The 22,451-nt window shown below is 31.9% G+C and overlaps 1 protein-coding gene across 2 annotated transcripts in view; it reads right to left on the bottom strand.

Moving 5' to 3' along the window:
• The window catches only part of LOC123695878 (putative inorganic phosphate cotransporter), a 26,572-nt gene extending 4,121 nt beyond the window's left edge, over positions 1-22,451 (bottom strand). Inside the window, exons 1-5 of one of the 2 annotated variants that reach the window (XM_045641825.1) lie at positions 22,250-22,451; positions 2,456-2,640; positions 1,306-1,545; positions 411-620; positions 53-217 (exon numbers count right to left, since the gene is read on the bottom strand). In XM_045641825.1, the coding sequence (XP_045497781.1) occupies positions 53-217; positions 411-620; positions 1,306-1,545; positions 2,456-2,640; positions 22,250-22,373 (924 nt within the window). In that variant the 5' untranslated portion in view covers positions 22,374-22,451. Of the gene's footprint in view, positions 1-52; positions 218-410; positions 621-1,305; positions 1,546-2,455; positions 2,641-8,730; positions 8,933-22,249 lie in introns of those variants that run through there. The other variant, XM_045641826.1, reaches the window with a different exon arrangement.

The raw sequence follows: 22,451 nt of genomic DNA, 5'->3' as shown, positions 1-22,451 counted from the left end.
ACCAAATTTAATAAGTGGTTACGACATAGCTGTTTAGCTGGCAGATGTTTACCTGTGCACAGACGAGCGCCCAAAGAGGAACGGACGTAAAAATAGCTTTCCAAGGAATCGCAGAGGGTTGAGTGTTGTGGTGTCTTCCCAGAGCTTCTTCTAAATATTTCTTTTCTTTGTCCGAAATATATGGATGGGATTCCGGATCGTTGTAGCATAGTAGTGCCTAAAATTAAGATCAAAAATATCATACCGGTTAAACTTCTTTGAGTAAGTATCTAATAAAAATTGTTAATAAAAACAAAGAGCAAAAATTTTAAACAAGACATTGATTTGATAAACCTTCCTATTTCTTTACTGATTTGAAGTGTAGTGAAAGTTAAATCATTCAAAACATTGTCCCTAAGAATAGTCCTTACCCATAAAATGAACCATAAGATCCCAATACTGCCAAACAAATAGAACACGGATTGCCAATCTCCTGTTTCCTTAATAACTAGGCCTGAGAGGTACGTTCCCGCGATGTTTCCAATTTGCGCTCCTCCAAACACAAGAGAGCCCATTCGACCTCTCTCTGAGACGGGTGCCCATCGCGCTAGCATCGCATTTAAAGCCGGGAAAGTGGTACCCTGTAAAAAGGATTCATTATTATTATTTTTTTAATTTGAGGCTTACGTTTGCTTAAGCGTAGATTAGGAATGAAAAGTGAAGTCAAATTATATTATCGTTTATAATTTTGACTTGGCAAAGCTCTATCTAACTTTTTTGTTCACAAAGGTAGTCTGTTTCTTCTCAGAACCTAACGGAAATTTTTGTTTCTGCTATAGACAGGCAGACAATAGTTGTATATAGGCTAATCCAAGAGGGGAATGTATCGGAGCAAAAACAAATCACACTGTTATCTATAGGATGACTGTGTAGTAGTGTGTTTTATTCAAGATCCATTTACAATATTACCTTAAAACTGTACATAATTGCCTTTCAATGCGATTGCCATAAACTTTTAGGTCGTATCAATAATTATATCAGCATATATTAATATTAAATACCTAATTTCGCATTAAAATTCTCACCTTGACAAATTACACGTAGCATGTTGTAATGCAACAGTTAACTTAAAATAAATGAGTATTAGGGACAGGAAGTTAACGTTCGACTGGTTCGCATAAAGCCTTAGTTCACTAGTGAATTTGCTCTCAAATTCCATTCCAATATCACAACGTTATGATTCATGTAGATATAGCTTCGATTGGCATATATGCTAGTATATTAATATAGTTAGGAAACCCGAAACTATCTAGAAAAAACAATTACCTCGCCGAGTCCTTCAAGAACTCGCAATATAATGAGCCCTGTTGCGCCACCCATATTAACGGTCCAGGGTGTGAGTAAGGTGAACACTGCAGTGCTGAGGACTCCGAATCCTAAAGAGTATTTCCCTCCAAATCGTTCCGCTAACATACCGCCAGGTAAATGCGTCACAATGTAACCATAATAGAAGGAACTAAGAATTATGCCTTGTGTCTCTTCATCCCAATTGTATCCGCTGACTTCCTAAAATAGAATCGCTTTTTAGAAGGTCGTATTGTGTACTTAATTATGTTCTAATACAAGGATTTGGTGTCTAACAAGTAAAAGTTTAATGCATTTAATTGTGCCACATTGTTAATAAACTTTATTAGGACAAAGTACAACAATTTTTATAAAAAGACAATATGTAGAGAAAAATAAAGTTTTAATTAGCGACCCTATAAAAATTAAATGAGAAATAAAGGAATGTCAAACGTAATTAGAATAATACCTACAATTTTTATCATAATATACCTATCCTATACTGTTTTAGATATTATGTAAGTTTTTGATACCTATAAATAAAAATGACACTAACCTACATTACTAAATATTAAATCAAACTTGTTTACACTCGTACTTTGTAAAGACCATTGTACTTTTTTTGTTAATGTCGTTTACAAAGCAAATGTTGCGTTGCAAGTATTGGGTTTAGTAATTGAAGATTGCGTCTAGTTAATTTCGCTTCTTTATAAGCCAGTGTTAGTCACACTCGAGCTTTGTTGGTCAGGGTCGATCGGTGGTTACTTTCAACTTAAAACCGAGATAATTATTAAAATATAGGCTTAAATTTGCAATGTTGATATAATTATAATTTTGCTCTAGATGACTAAATTCAGAGAAAACATAGAATTAATTTTTCCACCATATTATCACATATTATGTTACCAATATTCGTTATTAAACATGCAATTTACCTATAGCATCCCCCACACAAACTATTACACTATGTGATGAGTCCCTAGGAAAAAAACTAAAATAAAAAATAAAATAATAAAATAATAAAATTAGTCCCTAGTCTTTTTTTTTCTTTTACAAACAAAAAAAAAGTATTATGGATAGAAATTTAGCATTCGACTTCTTATCACCTTATTGATCCTTGCCAGGAACTTACCATAGGATCAGTCGTAATATCGTCAACTTCAGCAGGACAAGAACCATCCTCGTACGCTGGTGTGGAGGCATGTCGCCGCACCATTTGGGTGATCGCAATGTTGAGGCAGACTCTCATCGTGTACGCGTTGGCCACAGCCAGGAAACCCATGATTGCCATCACCCATCGTTGTGGTATCACGAAAACTGTATGAAAAAAGGATATTAAAGATATTTATATTTTTTTTAACATTTGGATTTATGTTGCACGTTTATATAGATACATTTGACTTTAACTCGAAAGAGCATATATAATTAATTACATTATGCCCTATAGGTATATGTTTTCTTATGATAATAATATAAATTTATTGTTTATTGAATAAATAGAGAAGTTTTTTTAAGAATTTAATACAATAAAATTCGTTCTTAGATAGAGTTCAGGAGTATGACGTTTTACTCGTGACTTGTCTTACTTATCCTATAAGTTATTTGCGTTGACTATGTTTTAATAATATAATAATTTTAGTAAATGCAATGATTCCACGATTCAAAATTAAATATAACTTACATTATTGTAAATACACTCTGGTTTTAAAAGGCTCTTTTTCTATAGGGTTTTTGTAGTGCAATTTTATATCTACTGAACCACACGCTATGCTCATACATTTTCTTTGTCACAGGAAATTATTATGTAATACTAGTGGTCCGCCCCGGCTTCGCCCGTGGTACCTACATGTTTAAACTATCCTATCTCTCAAGTTGGATCAAACTGCACATGGTGTGCGAATTTTATTATAATCGTTTAAGTGGTTTAGGAGTCCATTGAGGACAAACATTGTGACACGAGATTTATATATATTAAGATTTTACAATTTTTTTTTACTATAGAACCCGCAAGACTTGTAAACTAAAAAATCATGAGATGATTTAATATTTCTAGCTCTATAAGTAGGAAGTAATGATTGATCTTCAAATAATGAAGACCATAAAATATGTCTTCGTCTATGATGTTATCGCTCTGTAATCCTTCTGAATTTGGCTCAAGCAACCGTCTTTCTTCCGTTTTCCTCTTAAATTATAGATATTCAACTCAAGCTCTAGATTGTATGGTCTTCCTTTAATTAATGTGCTATAAATTCTGATAACAGCGTGACTGTTTTAACAATTAAAATATTTTCTTTTGTTTTAGCTTCTGTTTATTGCAATGAATTATTATAAACAATTCTTATACCGAGATCAATCTGGTATCTTCGTAATTATTTGTAGATAACTTAAAATTTAAACAGCATATTTAATTAAATATATTTTATGCGTATCTGTATTTTCTAATCATGTTGTCCAAACACAAGAAAAGTATAATTCAAGTTATCTTAATCAAAATTAGTAGGCCTATTATCTGTGACTTAGAATTTAATGATATAGGTTATATTATGTGCATACTCCACACTTAACATGTCGTCACAGTAGGTATGAGTCTTGCAAATCTATCGACTCTAATACATAATGAATGAAATGCTCTAATACATAATGAATAAGATTCATTCTACGTATCTACACTATTACGGATAAGTAACAAACACGCTTTCAAGTTCTTTAACATAACATTTTTTCAAATTATTCAAGTTACTACGGCTTCGTGAAACAAGGGAAAACTTTTTTTCAGAAGAAATTTATGAATTGGTAATTTTATAACAAGACATGTGTTCAAACATTCATTATTTATCGTTATTCACACATAAACTATAATTTCTTTTGAATGTACGTAGTACCTATATATCTGTCAACTGTGATAAAAATGTATACAGGCGACGCAAAATTTTATTTACATCATACAGGTTTCAGTAATTTAGGTGTCCACATATAATTTATGTAGAGACAATGTCCACTGTCTACAATTTGGGAAAGCGGTCAATCTTATATGTAGTCCAGCAGTTTTTTTTATGACCACATTCATTTTTCCTAATTATGAACCTACCTAATAATATTTAATTTATATTATTTCCAGAGAACCTACTTATAAAGTCTGATATTACTTACGTAAGTTAAAAAAATAATGCACCTGTTCATAAGTATAAAGTCTTATTACTGTCTTAAGTCAAATTACAGGAATTCAATCACAATAGAAGAATAGAAGCGACACAATGCAAAGATTTTGTTATGACCTACATAATTATTGTACGCTTATATGTTATGTTTATGTCAGCGAGAAGAGCCATACCCTGTTCATCCAGCCATAACACATGGGTGCGGATCAAACTTTGTCCTATTATACTGCTTAGAGATGTCAATGGCCTGTTCTTAAATATTTATTACGGAAATAATATTCTACTTTGCAGATTTTGCTATTCAGGAATGCTAGATTTCAAAATATGATGCTTATAAACGTAGAAATCCATCCACTGACTCGAACATAATAAAACCTTTGGTTGTTATCGATAATGGTAATTGTATTTTAAAAGTATAATTAACACGTGCTTAAGCCTAGAGTTAATGTCTTGTATCTGTTGACATACTTATTATAACGCAGTTAAAAATGTAAACACTTTCTTTACGAGATAAGCATACAATTGTATAAAATTTTGTAAGGGATATCAGCTATCGGCATTCAATAGTCTCAATGTTTTGCGAACATTTAGTTGCAATCTATACGCTGTTCTAATAGGTATCATATTTGAAAACAATAGCCTCTTTTGTTAACCGATACACACGAAAATGGACTTAATATTTCCGCTTTTGTTTCGGTTCAGAATAATAAGTTAGTGAATCATAACTCATAACCCCGTTAAAATTCCCGTTGACGTCCAATCAATTTGATATCGCCGAATTGCCGCCGGCATTCGCGTTTAATTTTTTGCTATTGGGAGAGACTGGTCATTTCTGTCGAGTGGGTTACCTAAATTGGCATTGGAATTGAGAAACTCGTTAGAAGTGTTAGTTTTTGTGGTGACCCAAGTAAAGATTTCTATTGAATCGTTCTTGCATTCCGGTGTCGTACGATCCCCGCCGGCCAATGGCTGTGAACCAGTTCCCCTCGGCAGACAGGCTGGCGTTGGTAATTTCGCGTCAACGGAGCTTGCATTGCAATTTTATGGCATAATAACTTTGAAGTTTCCAGGAAGAATCACATGACGTACTGCATTTCTTTATCAAGCTATTACGATAGCGACGTGTGCGGCATGCGCGCTTTGAAATATTGTTTTATTTAAATAGGTGATCTTAAATGAATAGAGCCTTGATTAAACTTGATTAAGGGTATTTTTATAGAACATTTATTGCATTTCTATGACGTCAAAGTTGTATTCACTTTTTGAATTGGAAATTATAGCTGTAATATTGTTATTGTTCTCAAAAGGATTTTAAAATTAATATATGTTTTATTGACGCAAAACGATAATTGCAAAAGAAATAATTTCCTGCATTTCAAATCACAAACCTAATGAGCCACATTCCTATCATTTATTATCTTATACCTAATGTTTACGTTATAGATGCGTTATCCTAAGTATAAATTCCTTTCTCTGATACCTTCAAAGGAAGCTGAAATTAATTGGCAATGAATAAAAAGCGCGGTAACCAGGTATTCCTTCAACGTTGATAAGTTTTTGCAGGAATTGGTCTTGTGTTGTCTAATTGCAAGTTGCACCCGTCTGACTAGATGCAGGTCCCTTTCACCGAGATGCTGTAAATCAACTTGGCATATTTACGTATTTGTGACGTCGTATAGATGGCGTAAATGATAGATTTTCTCATACTTTGGTATCGATATCAAAGAAAGTTTACGCCGAAGAAATTAAACAGCAAAGTATGTAGCTTGAATTTGTTTCCATAAAATCTTTTTTTGTTATCAGGACTATGCAAACACCTGTGATAATTTATTTGCTGGGTAGAGTGGCACGGTGAATAAAGTTCGAGTTCATTTTTAATTAATGATTTACCTAATACCTATTTGCAGAAAAATTCGAAACGGTGTGAGCGTTCATTGACTTGACCTTAAACCAGTCAATGAAGAAATAAATCATGTTGTATAAAATACCTAGAGTGACTCTTATTTATGTGCTTTGTGAATTGTGTAGTCTATTGTTGTTTAGACTAGGTACTAGATAAATTAATTAATATTTATTAAAATTCAAAGACTCAAAAAAACACTATTAAAACCCACTACTAACCAACCATCTAAATAACGTAAATTTTTATAGATTAATTCACCGTTAACTTGATACCCTAATCACTTGAAAGTTGAAACAATATTAACTATAATCCGTTTTAACATGGATATTAGTTACGCGAATTATAATTTATTAGTACATCTGGATAACAATGGAATACATACAAATTTAAATAAGAAAGAGAATATTTTACTGTACAAATAATAAATACACAATCATTGTGTCTTAAAAGTCTGATATATTGATTTAAGTTTTCAATTTTAAGTTTTTGCAAATCTATGTAACAAAAAAATATTATTAAAAAGATAGCTAGAATAAAACATTGCACCTGTCCGTGATGTATGATAAAACTAAGACCAGTCATAGACACTATCTATCAATCAGAAATTACGAAATTTTCATATGAAGAACTAATATTAGTAATCTAATATATATAAAATTCTCGTGTCACAGTTTTCGTTGCCATTCTCCTCCAAAACGGCTGGACCGATTCTCATGAAATTTTCTGTACATATCGGGTAAGTCTGAGAATCGGCCAACATCTATTTTTCATATGTACCACGGGCGAAGCCGGGGCGGGCCGCTAGTACTATATAAATGTTGCTATTGCTAGTGCATGGAATTGTACTACATAGTATGATAATATATAAGAAATAGATAAGATATAAGAAACGAATAAATAACAATATCAATAGTATGTAGTACATACTATTAATATTGTTATTTATTCGTTTATAATTCTTCAGGTACATTGCCGTTTACCCTGCATTCCACGCACATACCTTAAACGCGTAGACCATTGTCTTGTCAAAAGTCGAGTGAGGCAAAATAAGTTCATGTTTACATGAAATAAGAATATTAAAAATAACATAAAAATAAACGGTACTTTGATTTCGTTAGCAATCCAATGTACCTAATTTTCTGCAATGAAATTACTAGATATGTGAAATGAATTCTATTTAATTAACCGTCATAACACTAAACTACAATAATTATCTCTGTGGCAAGCGGCAACAGATAACTGTGTCACCTATCTGCATTACCACAGTTAATTTAACTAATGTTGATAAGGCTAACTAGTTAATATTGCCACGTTCGTAAATTTTCAGTGCTCCACTGGTAGAGAAAAACAAATCTTATTATTATCCTGACCACCTTCATTTTAACTGACGCACCTATGCATTGTTTTTTATTGTAAGTTATTTAGTAACATAATATTGTTTGACATTAAAAATAAATTTATTTCTATTTAAGCGGTAAATAATTTAAAGACTTCATACATTAAAGCGATAAAAAAAGATATAAAATCTATTGAAACATTTTAATGAAAGGCTTAAATGATCATCAATTATGAAAAGTCGTTAAATTTCACGTCAATATATTAAACTCATTAAATACTAAACAAATTGTTTTTTCATTGTAGGTATTCATTGTTCTTTTAGTTAAATTATTCTAAAAAGAAAATAAAAAAACCGCTCAAAATATAGAGTTCGGATACTCGTACTGAAACTTTTGAATGCAATAGGCATTCAATTACATGCATTTGGTGCAATCGTTTAAAAATCTAGCTTATCGTAAAATTGGTGCCGCATCGGAACAAATGTATGCACTTACATAACTTAGATTCCATAGAATGATCAACATAAGTGAAGGCAATGACATACATACCCACATTTGGACACAGATTAAAAACACGCGAAAAAAATTGTTACATGTTACTGTATTATGTAAATTTATTTAAACGATATTTTTTACCAGCATATTCTTCTCTTACTGACTGTGTAGATAAAAAATCGTTAATAATAAATATCAAAAAATAATTTGATATTGACAGATAAATTATCATATTTTAAATTATTATAGTTCTTAATAATGTTGACTAATAATTTAGTTCTAAATATTGTTTACTATTTAATAAAATCTGTAGACAATAAATTATTAGGTAATTCTTGTCTCTTGATAAAACTGGATTGGAGAGCTTATTCCAATTTGTGCGCTTCTATTAAATAAAATGTCCAAATACTCCAGAAAGAATTTAATAAAATTAATCTGAGGTTATCTTTGAATATTCCTTTTACTTACTTATTTAAGAATGATAAACCGCACTAATAAAATATTTGAAACTCACGTTTGGACAAAATTAACTGCCAGCCGGTCAACATTGTGTCTGTTCAAAAAACATACAACAGCACTGAATGTTCTAAGACTGTCTTTCACGTTAACAGATCCTCTGGGAACACAAAACAAAATGTTCGAAATCGATCGTCGAGTTAGAAGCCACGGCGCGTGTCGGCCGTCATACGCGACGACATAGCCTACAATTAAGCGCCCGCGCATAAACCTCGCCTCTATATACTGACTGCTTCCGATCGGCTAACTTGTTCAGTCAACAATTGCACTGAAAATCCGAACTCCTTAGATGACTTCATTAATCGACAATTAATATTGAATTTATCTGCGATCGTTATGTCACTGACACACTTCCGCTCCAAACGGGGCAATATTAGGTAGGTTGCACTTATTAAAACTTGATTTTATGTAATTGAAATGTTCATGTATCTTGAGATTTGAATGTACCCGGACACATGTCGATTTTAAGAAAACAATTGCTAAATTGAAAGGCGACCGTTGTTTTTTTATAGTCTATGATTCCATTTCCTTATTAATAAAACGTAACTGAATGAGGGTATCTAACATGTAATAGTGTTCAAATGAAATTTGATACGTTAAGTTCACTCAAAGTAAGAGTAATCAGTTATCAGATGGAGTGAGTGTCATAATTTTACGACACTAGCGAGTAGAGGCTGCGATAGTAAGTGCCTGTGAAATGATTAATTGTCACAAGCACTAAAGATACGATAATTAACGTGAACTCTACCAGGAGAAACTAAACGAGAGCTGAAAGTTATGGCGCGGAAACTTACACGTAATTTATAATTGTATAGTTACAAAGTCTTACTATTTTTCTATATATTTGACTTTTTATTTCCCAACGTTTTCAGTGAGAAAATTCTAAAATATTATGGAAACATTTTTTTATTTTATAAGTGTAATAATTTAATAGGTAAGTATTTAAAAGTTTTTAATAAATATTTTATACAACAGACTTTTAATATTTATAAATGTAATGGAAATATAATCTCAATTATGATCGTTTTTAAATGTTTCTTGTTGTTAGACAATTAACAGAAAATATATTATTCGAAGAATCGTGATATAATATTATATGAAAGAATAATTATTATTTATAACGCTTTAAAACATGACATTGGCCATATCGTTTCCAAGTTCAAAGAAATACTCGCATTGTAATGTGTATTAAAAACAATAAATTGAACATTGCAATGATAAAAACGTCTCTTCTTTGCTTATAAGGATGTCGTTATTACAAGTTGACATGAAGGCTAACCAAACGGGTCCTTTTAATTTTCAACTCAATGATGATATTTGTTATTACATAATGTAAGCGTATAATATATGTACCATTTATAGTATTATGCAATGTAAACTTGAATAGCAGCCTACACTATGTAAATAAATAAAATTGTATATGAATAAACATTCGTGCGAAAATCCAATACCTACATCGTATTGTATTTATGAAAAACGTGTTTTAAATTAAAACATAAACTAGTTTTGGTACTTTGATTAACTGTTTAATATAAATAGCACATTATTAATATACTTTAGAAAACATTAAAATTAAGTCCGGTTTTTTGGAAGGTCAAAAGTATCTCATAGCTAAATCTCTTTTCTATAAATTTTGTAATATTAATATTACGTAAAGTATCATTTCATCCTGTACATATTAATTTTTTAACCGACTTCAAAAAAAAGGAGGAGGTTATCAATTCGGCCGGTATGTTTTTTTTTTTATGTATGTACACCGATTACTCCGAGGTTTCTGAACCAATTTACGTGATTCTTTTTTTGTTCGATGCGGGATGGTGTCGAATTGGTCCCATAAAAATTTTATTCGGATAGGCCCAGTTTTTATTTTATGAGCATTTTTGTCTGTAGGTATTTGTAAATTTTGCAAGTGCAAGTTTGAAGTCGGTTGTTTTTAACGCAGTTATTACTTGTTTCCCATGATAAATATGGTGTGCAAATTATAAAAAGTACTATTAAACCTTTGGCAATAATATTAGAAACTATAAATGTAACAGTGCTCTACAAATATTGTGACTGAAATATTGCATCACGTTTTTTTCTTATTGTAGAGGTCACGATGTGACAAGTGCATAAAGACTTATGAATAATGTCTCTTCTTATAAATTTTAATTATAGATATATATAATATATTTATAAAGATAGAATAATTGAGCTTTTTACGAGCAAATAAATTCTAAAATCTACAATATTTGTATAAATAAATTGCTATATACCTTCTAGAGGCCAATTAAAATCCAAAAGATGTTTTTTCGGAAAGTGGAGTTCCGAAGTCGAGGTAGAAATTATTTTATTTTACTTTGTGTAATTTGGATTTTATGACCGGTTCATGAAGATTTACAACATTTCAATAGCTAACAACACACTATATTATCGCCTTAACACGTTAGCTGCGAAACAGGGCTTGAAACACCCTGTCCGTGTCTCGTCGTTATAGCGCGAGCGGTAGGAAAAAACTTAAACTTCTCTGTCGTGCGGGAGGCATAACTTCCATCTGGTTCAGTGTAGGAAAGTGATATCTATATATCTGAGATGTGCTTTTGATTCCTAGTTCAATGGTATACCGAACTTAATACCGGGTTTCTTAGACCTCGTGCCGCACTGAACAAATAAAAATTCTAACACAGTGCGGAACGAGGTTGCGAACACCTCGTACCACCACGCACCTCGTACCGCACCCTAAGCTAGCTTCACGCGGTTAGTGTTGTGCAACGCATTCGAGACTATTTGTGGAACAACTTATTGAAGCTTTTACAAAGAAGGACTTGAATGTGGATACAGGTAATTTTCAAACATCCTAATTACTCGTTATAATAAATATCGTTAATAGAATCGTGAATGTGACATGTGGAGTAACTTTCTTCAAATAGGTTGATAATCATGATTACTATTAGTGTGTTTGTTCATTGAATCAACTAGCGGCAAATCCAAAACACCCGGCAATCGGTGTATGGCTCATCAAAATTTAACTCTTGCCCAAGTCAACAAGCCAACAAACAAGGCACATCATCTCTTAAACGGATCAAAGAAGAGTAGATGTGTAGGATGTTACGAAAAACTCCGCACCTTCTTAACAAGTCGTGAGGCCGAAAAAGGTAAAGAAAATTCTCACAGAATGCACTGGTTGCAAACAATATTATTGTTTGGCCTGTTTTAATGAAAAACATCCATATATCCATTTCTATTCTTTATAAATTTATAACATCCATAAGTTTGATAAATAAATACAATTAATTAAAATCGATATTTCTTTTCCCATCAATAAATTATATGAAAAACTGCTATTGTTCAGTGCGGTATGGGGTTACATCAGATCCCACATTTTATTTTACCCCTAGAATCTAAACTAACTAATCTAACCACGGGCGACGGTAGATTTAGGTTAATGAACTCATTGTTAATAATAATCACGACAAAAGCCGCACACTTTGTCTTATTTGGCGCCAAAAAAACGATTTTGGTCTCCTACGGGCGGTGGGGTTTAATATGCCTCGTGCCGCCGCAATCTCTGGTATAGGACAAGGTTTAAAACGACCCGTAACGCAGTAATGGAAAGTACAGATATTTCTGTGCCGCAGTGAACGTGTTAACCTTCTATAAAGATGTATAATGTTTATCGAGATTATTACCAGGAATAAGTGCTTCCTAAAGGCTAAATTGTCAACTAATATAAATGTTTGCATTTATATACAGTATTTTATTAAATTTTGATGATATTATAAACATAAATATCTTCAGAAGGTATTTCGTTTCCATTGGAAAACTTTCATTCATCTCAATTAGAATGAAAAATGGCAATACCTACTTGTAGAGAAACAAAATCAAGATGCACCTTTTAAAAGCGAGAATATAAATTTTCTGTAATTTAATACAACCTGAACTTCTGTTACGGTTTTTTTGACAAAAGCCAATACCTAAACGTTAACGTTTTGGCAAATCGTTTTGGTTTCCTTTGAGAAATCGTGTACACTACAAGGTTGATTATTGACCCTGTAACTTAGTTGCTATTTGCCTCTGGTAAATTTTATATTTTAGTTAAAAATATCAAGTAGGACTTCACTTATGAAGTCCTTGAAAATAAAAAAGGAAATTCAGTATTTAGCTTTGCTTTGATCACTAGGTATATCCATCCAAACATCCGGTTGAAGATCTCATAATGGATGTATTTTATTAAATACACTTAAAGTTGACTTCATAATATATCTTATGTCCACGTATTTCTTTTGTGATAAATTATTTATAAATATTCCATTAAATAAGACGATTAAAAAAACACAAATTTCAAGTAAAACACCTTTTATCTAAATAAAACATGGGAACAGGATTTAAATTATGCTTTCGTGGAATAGATTCTGCAAAACAAATTTGTTTACGTTGTATATAGTCAAATATACTTAATTATGTAAGCACATAAACCGCAGGCGTCCGTCGTTAAAAACACGCACCAATAGGTATTTTTACATGATATTGTCAAATAATATCATGTAAAAATACCTATTGGTGCGTACATAAGTGTGAAGCATCCTTAAGATTTAACACGAATTGCCTCACTATACTGTGGCATAAATATTCTATAATACATGCAGTCAAATACAATCAGTATGAGTAGGCCTTTTCAATTTGATGAAAATAAGACTATATTCCTTGGGCAATCAATAATCAAAGTAATAATAGGTGTCTAAATCCGCTACTTTATAAGAGTATGGTCTATTTATTTACAGTGTCGTGTGTAAAAAAAAATGAAAACTGTGGTATCATAAACAATGAAAATTGGAATGTGATTAAATAATGTGTGAGCTAAAGGTGAGCTACTGAGGTTTTGAGTGAGGGTTTGAGACCTAAAACCCCTTCACACTCACTAATCACTCACGTTTTAAACTGATAGAAGAGCAATGCTTTTCGACAGAATATCGTGTGTAAATATTGTCATATTAATAACAATAGGTATATCCGATATGTCCTACATTCTTAAAAAAAAAAACATTTTTTCGGTTCGGTTCAGAAATGTAAGAATATAATATGTTAGAATATTCTTGGTTAAAATGATCTCAAAAGCAACGCAACTAGTCTGTGACATTGATTGTAATTTCAAGAGGAAATGTCCAAATACGCACGTACAGTACTACGGAAACGAAGATCTCTGTCCGCTGCTCTATTTCCGCCGTATTTAGCATTCGATTAACTCTTATTTCAATTAATACTCGCATGAAAAAGGAAGTACGTGTCTGGAATTTGGTGACACTTAAATTTTACCCGACTGCGAATGGAGGAGGGTTATGTTTTTCGAGTGTGTAAGTATATTTCTTTTGCATGCTCTAGAGCCCAAACTGTTGGACAGATTTTGACTGAGAATTGTGGTAGTGAAGTAGATATTATGTAGCAGTCATACTTCACAGTAACGGTAAATATTTTTATTGTTAGTAGAAAAATATTTTAAACAATTATAAATGAAATATTCGATCTAACCTAACCTAAAGTCATTGTCCGTGCATGTTTTCTTAAATGTATTTGTTTAAATGACTACCTTTTAAATTTTAATCTTATAAAAATATGAGTACCTAAGTTCGATTAGTTCTTAGGTTGTTTGTCCTTTAATGTGAATAACCTCAGTCATACAAATAAAGGAATCAAGTGGGGTACACATGAGTAGAAATAAGTAAAAAACGTAGGTAAGTAGAGTCCCAAGGTATGTATTCGTATTATCATTAAATATTCGACTAATAAAATGTTTGATTATGTTCAATGTCAGCATTTTGAGCTTGAATGAAGTTTTAGATGTAATAAATAGACAATAATAATCATTAAAATTTATTAAAACGAAATTGAATGACAATATAGTAATAAAACCAGCAAACTTATATTAAACGATTGCGTCTGAAATATATGGATTATAAAAAAAAAATTAACTACCAATAATTGTAAGAAGTATTAAATTCCGTTTTTATTAGTATCGCACGTAATAAAGTTTTTGATACATATTTGTATTTGCGTGTACTAGTGGCCTGTCTTTGTATTTGTGTGTACTGATAGAGCCATGTGAATTAACTAGTAACCTGCATTTTAAAATATTTGCCATTACTAAAGCGACCAAGGATAAACCAGATAGTATCCTGTGAATAGCAATCTAGTGAATTAATTAAAGGTGGATAAATTGCTTAATCAAATAGAGGTTAAGTCTACATACTTATTGACATAAAAGTGTAGAGTACACTGACTTTAAATCGTAATATTCACTTTTTATAATAATTGTGATTCGATAATTTGTATTATAATAACTCAAAGAATTATCCCAAAACTTATACGCGTTTTATACCTCTTTAAAAGCGTTAATATAAAAACAAAAACAATGTATCAATACGAAAAAATGTGGTTGGCATTTTGAGATCATATAGAATAAAAGATAACATTCGTGATTGTACCTACATGTTCCCTATAAAGCTTGATTTCTACCAATCATAGTTATTCATAGATAGACTCAAAAAACTGCACAAACATTCTCAATTTCTCACGTTACAGTTTACCTGCACAGGTATACCTGTTCAGGTGGACCTGTCAGATGTACACTAGCGTGTTGCAGTTATTAATATTACTATAATATTTTATAATATTTCAATTGCCTACACACTGTATAGCGTGGCATAGCTACTTCTAAGAAATTCACAATGATGTTTTCAGAAGTAAGTACAATACTATTTATTATTAAGGTGTAAATTGATGTTCTTCACAATGGTAGTTGACGACATGCTAGCTCGTTCTTAATATAACTAAACAAACCCTTTGAAAACCTTGACTTTCGGCCATGAAAATATTACATGTATAATGTATAGGTATTATATACTGTATGTACTTGTTAATTTTTCTTCATACATTTAGATCGTTTTGCAATTTCAGATATTCTTCAGATAATTTGTGTCAGTGTACCAATTAATGATAAAGCCTTGCTTTTAATTTTATATAAAAAAGTATTATTTATTGATTACCTACTTTTGCATCATCAGAATAACATGAATGAAAAAAGGAGTTAGATTGATGTTCGCTGTATTGAAGTCAACAATTTAGTCAAATACATAATATAATATATAAATATTCTGAAACTTAGACTTTCACCATACTTAATGAATAATTTATATAGGAAATACGTAAATCAACTGAAAATCAGCACTGTCTCTAGGTATATTCAGGTTTTGGTTATATTTCGAATTTTCACTACCATAATTCCTTTAACGTTTCTAATAGTTATTCTATATTCGTAATATTTTGTCTAATAAAATATCTTTATTTTCTTACATAAACATTCGTTTCATATATAGGTATTATTTATATGAGGACGTATATAATGTTTCGAAGTAGGTAGCCAAGTTCCGTCTCTATAAGTAGCAATGTTGGGCTTAAATTAAATTCTATTGGCTTGCTAAATGTAATTTAGGGAACCGTTACATTGAGTTTTGCCAAATTTTGATTCCGAACATTCAATCCGTATAACCTATAACTAGTTTATAAAAATCTCTCTGTAGTAACAAAAAAAAAAAAATTTTGTATGTTACCACAGAAAGATAATATACAGGGGTACTTATAGGTAGTAAGGGGTACTACCTATAAGTACTAATATTGTCATAAATTACTCATTTAAAATTTGCTTTTGATAACGCCGTAGTAACAGTATTCAAAATTAAACTATAATGACAAAGTACCTAATAACCATTATGAAATCGATTTGCACAAAATTATCACTTGCCTTGCACTCGTTCATTAGTTTATCAGCTGTTGCACTAGAAATTACCCTGCACTGTATTCAAATGTAATTTTGATTATTAATTATCTTTTATAATTTGACATTGGTCGGTTTCACAATTTCTGGATGTGTTCTGTTTTTTTTTTTCTTTTATTTATTTATCAAAACCATTCCTACCATTATAGTTTACCCAATGCGATAGGGAGGTCAAATTTACAATACAATTTATTCATTAATAAAAAAAAGATTAGTCATTAATTAAGATTATAATATACAACCGCTACAATTACGTTTGATACTCTAGTCAAATATTATAATGATTAATGCATATATAAAACTGAATAATGCATATTTTTTTAATAATGCCAAATTAAAAAATAAATAAATTAAAGGTTAAAAACTAAATTTAATTCAAAAACGCAATATTACTATAACTAATATATATCTATTTGTCAATTCACTCAAATTATCTGAAAAAATATAACAAATGAATTAATATATTTCAAAGCAATAAATTAATTCATTTGTGTACTAATATCCAAATCACATGTCTTAACATGTGATTTGGATATTAGTAGCCTATTTCTTTAAATCCATACCTACTTATCTAATATTATAAATGCGAAAGTAACTCTGTCTGTCTGTCTGTTACTCAATCACGCCTTAACTACTGAACCAATTTGCATGAAATTTGGTATAGAGATATTTTGATACCCGAGAAAGCACATAGGATAGGTTTTATCCCGGAAATCCCATGGGAAGGGAAACTATGCGAGTTTTTCCTTGACTGCGCGGGCGATGCCGCGGGTGGAAAGTTAGTTATTTATAATATTAAAATAAATTAATTGATATAACAGGTTATTTATACATGGCTTTTTCAAATATACATTTATCTTCTAACATCCTATTAGTTAGTGATTTAATTATAAATATATATTATAGTTTCCACTTAAAAGAAACATAAAACCAGTACCTACGTTAAGTTCAATAAACGCATTATAATGAAGAATGGGATTGATCATGTTTCATTAGATATAATTATATTGAACTAAAACTGATAAACGAAAATTTCTTAAACACTATTAGGTTTCATTTATTTAGGTATTTTTGATAATTAAAATTGTTTCAACTGTGCAGTAAAATTTATTTTATGTTAATATGAAGCATCTCTCGTTTTAATTTTTCCATACACAGGTACGTACACGTACACGTTTTCTTAAATACATAATATGCTTAATCAACAATGAAATGATTAAATTATACTGTTCTGTTTATTTCCTTCTTTAGAGAATTTAAACTAAACAATTTATATGCAGAATTGCCCTTGATTTCTTATGCCATTTTGCCGCCCCGAAAATTACGCCCTAGGGCCTGGGCCAATCAGTAGATATAGTGTCTCGGAGGCCTCACTGTTGCACTGTGGATTTACTTAAATAATAAAAAGTTAAAGGAATTGATTTTCTGTAGTTCACTAATTTGTAGATATTATATACCTAATCCTTGTTAACATTAATAACAGATTATATATCCATTTCCAAATATTGACAATACAAGCTAAGGTTAAACGATAAATAGTGAAGTTCACAGATAACTATCCCAACTTTCTAATATGAAAATGTGGTTAACTTAAAGTTACGGAATCACACAGCAATTGAAGGTTTGTGCCGGTACAGTAATGATAGTAGGCGCGGCAGACAGCCTGGCTACACTTTATGGCACTCCTAACTCGTTATTATGGAAACCTGTTCACTCCTTACCTACAAGCGGTTAAATTGCCTTACTACATCTATCTGAACCAACATTAGTAGGCGATAGGGCCCTTACACATGAGATGCTTGATGATGACAATCCTGTCACACTTCTAACAGAAACTTTAAATAAGTGAAAAAAAACAACCCCGACGTATATTTTAGTGTTTAGAATTGAAATCATTTAACCCTAGAACACTAACCTTATTTTTCGACGTTTAATACTAACCTTCGTCGTTTCGACTACGCTGTTTATTGGAGGGGATTTAAGGGTTTAATTAAAAAAAATATATTTGTAGTTATGTTTTATTTTAAGCATAATGTATTAATCTACATATAAAAATATTAAAATATTTATTTTAACATAGTTTTAATTCAAATAGTCATCAAAATGAGATCACAGTTTACACGCTTTATGAACATTCTTAATTTTTTTGAAAAATTCCGTACATATAATATATACCTCTAAATTGCTCGAAATAAACTATTAATTACAAAAATAATGTCTGGAAAATTAATTAAAAATATAATTTTGATAATAGCTTAGGATCTAAAACATTTGTGACACACATCAAGTTTGTGTTCCCCACACAACGATTTTTTGCACCTAGTGCACCTATTTTTGGTCTACCTTTGCTATACGGAGGGACATATAACATATATGTTTATTTTATTTTGTTATGGAGGTACATTAGCAGCATTACTTTGCTCAGTCTCATTATAACTTTCACATTGTTTCTTCCTGGCATGTTTAAAATTTATGTGATTGAGTTCCGCAGAGTATCAGTAATGTCACCAGTAATTATACTTGAAAAACATTGAGGATCTAAAATATCTTGAAAAAAGCGTACAGGCCCACGTACTATATATCTATGTTCTTTGAAGGTCTTCTGCTTTGTGACCTTGACTGTTGTGATGACCATAATATGTGTTTGTCTTTACCACGAAGAATGGTACGCGATGGTCTTATAATCAAATCGCTAGGGTCAGTTGTAGTGCTAGGTGTCTCATCTTCAATAGAACGTGGGGAGATGTATTACTACTTGCCTCATAATCTTGATCTGGAAATTGCTCTTTATTGACAGTAGAAACTTCATCATCACCCTCCGTTTCATGCCTCTTCAGCCTCAATGTGGTCTTCAGGCTCTCTCGCAGATGAATTTTCCTCATCGCTTTAATAACGTATGAATCGTATCTAAAAAATAAAATAATAGGCACCATTATAAAAGATAAAATAACGTAATTTTAACTTAACTAAATATTACGAAAAGTTACGTTAATACTAACCTTCGTCGATGTGACGAGCCATGGTTGCTGGAACAGCGCGTGTGGACCTTCCACGTACAAAGCACTACCGTCCATCGCAAGCGCAACGGGTTGGCTGAGATTAGCTGAAGTCAGAAAACCAAACGGTCGCGCGCGTAAAAGTTATAGCGATTTTTTTGGTGACGCGTCGTCGAATCGACGAAGGGTAGTGATCTAGGGTTAAATGAGAGGAATGGGGAATAAAGGTACAAGTCCGAGACGGGCCGCAGACCGCAAACTGCAACAGCAAACTGCAAGCGACAGCACTTGTTTCTATGAACATCTATGAAATTGATTCCAAGCGCGGCAACACTGCTGCCTGCAGACGCAACGCGCAGCGTGCGGCCGCGGCGCGCAGCGACCGCAGACTGCAGTATGCAAATGCCAATTATTGCCATGGCAACTATTTGTTTATTTATATTTTAATTGGTGAATTCTTGGTCACGGAAGAATTCTACCTATACCCGTGGCCCCGTCGTTTATGTGGCTTGACGGAACACAGTGGGGTTTTGGTCGGTAGGAATCCGACATAACCCGCGGCCCTTTCCCCGGACGCCGTGGGTATCTATGCAAGATTTCCCCACTTAAAAAAAAAAAAAAAAAAAAAAAAAAAAAAGGGTGAATTCTTATGACTTTTGCGTTCTGTGCATTGTGCAGCCACGGCATGCAGCCGCAGTTGGAATAGCGACCGCAGGCAGCATTGCGGTAACCGCAGCCGGTAGCCACAGTGTCGCCTGCAGTTGCGGTCTGCGGCCCGTCTCGGACTTGTACCTTAAGGCTACATAATAAAATCTCCGCATGGCTCTAGCTTTCAATAAAAAATTGTTCATCAAGTCGAAAGTTCTGAATCGCAAAAATATACAGTCGATTCTATTCGACCACCTCCTTATTATGAAGACACTAGATTTCCGCCCGCGGCTTCGCCCGCGTTTGCAAAGGAAAACCCGCATAGTTCCCGTTCCCGTGGGATTTCCGGGATAAAAACTATCCTATGTGTTAATCCAAGTTACCCTCTATATGTGTGCTAAATTTCATTGTAATCGGTTCATTAGTTTTTACGTGAAAGAGTAACAAACATCCATACATCCATACATCCATACAAACTTTCGCCTTTATAATATACTAGACTAGATTTCCGCCCGCGGCTTCGCCCGCGTTTGCAAAGGAAAACCCGCATAATTCCCGTTCCCGTGGGGTTTCCGGGATAAAAACTATCCTATGTGTTAATCCAAGTTACCCTCTATATGTGTGCTAAATTTCATTGTAATCGGTTCTGTAATTTTTACGTGAAAGAGTAACAAACATCCATACATCCATACATCCATACATCCATACTTACAAACTTTCGCCTTTATAATATATATTAAGATATATATTAGATGAAGTCGGTCGAAAAATGCCAGTGTAGACACTTCGTAAGGAGCACTGAAACATTATTAGGTATATATGTATCTATCGTCAACATTTTTCACCCATAATAATTTTAATAAATAATAAATAAGGCATTTATTTGATTTATTCAGTTAGTGGTGGATGCAATAAAAAAATATTTCCTGCTTCTAAAATTATAACTATTGTCGTCCCTCGCCACGGTAAAGTAGAGATAAAAAATATCTAACTATTATAAGAAATATTTACCAGGCTTTACTGGTAAGGTTATTGCTATACAATTTGATAGTTTAATCATCATAATCATATTTTTTAAAATACTTAATCCTTGACTTAAAATTAAGCATGAATAACTATATGAAACAACGAATGAAACTAGAACATAGGATTTTGAGAATAAAAAATCCTAATTAAATTTTATTTTTAATACAACAATTATTAAAATAAACATCTATTGTAATGAAATAATTTACCAATAGTTAATTCTTTTATTTTCATTGTCACGAATCACGAACATTTTACCACACTGCACACATTTTACCTAATGATTACCTATGTCCTTTTTATAAAATACAGATAAGTAATGTTTGGCCTACTTCCAATCCAGGTGGTTATCTTTGAAGTTTATCAACTCTACAAAAGAATGGTTATCGATAACGGCTTACAATATTGTCTGTAACGGTGCTAACTGCTACCTCACTTCAACTAGTGAGCCGTGACGAAAACATAAATAAATGATGCCCTCTTGTTAAATATATTATTTATAATGCTTATTTTTAAAGCAAAGTGTTTTTGCTATAATTTGTTGAAGTGTGTCTTCTAATTATTTTACCAATTGTGTTGTTTCTGAAAAATCTTAATTTAAGAAATAATAGAAATAGCTTATTTTAATGTGGTTTAGTTTTAAGTATCTCTTAAAATTTACAATTATTTTGAATGAAATATTTTTTAAAGGTATGTCTATACCCCTCTACCTTTAATATCATTCAGTAATATATTATACCTATTAGTTAAAAATTGTCTCCAATACAAGGTAGAATAAGTAATTGTCGTTTTGCGTATTTTCATTGAGAAAAACACATTTACGTTCTTGGACTTTCAAACAATACATTTCCGATCTGTTTCCTGGATTATAACTCAAACTATAACAGCGAATCATTAAAACTGATTATTTACTGCGTATTGTATAATAAAACACATCATCTCATAAAATGTTTATGTTTTTCCTCACAGGGAATCCTTTTAAGCGCGACGAAATTCAATTTGGCATGTGACATACAAAAACAAAATTGAATTATACTTACACGAGGAGCCTCCATCAGGTTTTCTTATTAAAGGTGTCCACTCTGAGGAAATTCTGGATGTTTTGCTATAGCTGCTTTCATATGAACTGGACGCCAAAACTATTTTTTCAATGTAATTCATCATTTTGTAACACAACACGTAACATACGTAAGATGAACTAAATAATTAACCACAAATGTATATTATCCTGGCTGCGACACA

This window comes from Colias croceus, chromosome 11 (genome assembly GCF_905220415.1).
Source record: "Colias croceus chromosome 11, ilColCroc2.1".
Lineage (NCBI taxonomy): Eukaryota > Metazoa > Arthropoda > Insecta > Lepidoptera > Pieridae > Colias > Colias croceus.
This window is presented reverse-complemented; position numbering and strand designations above follow the sequence as displayed.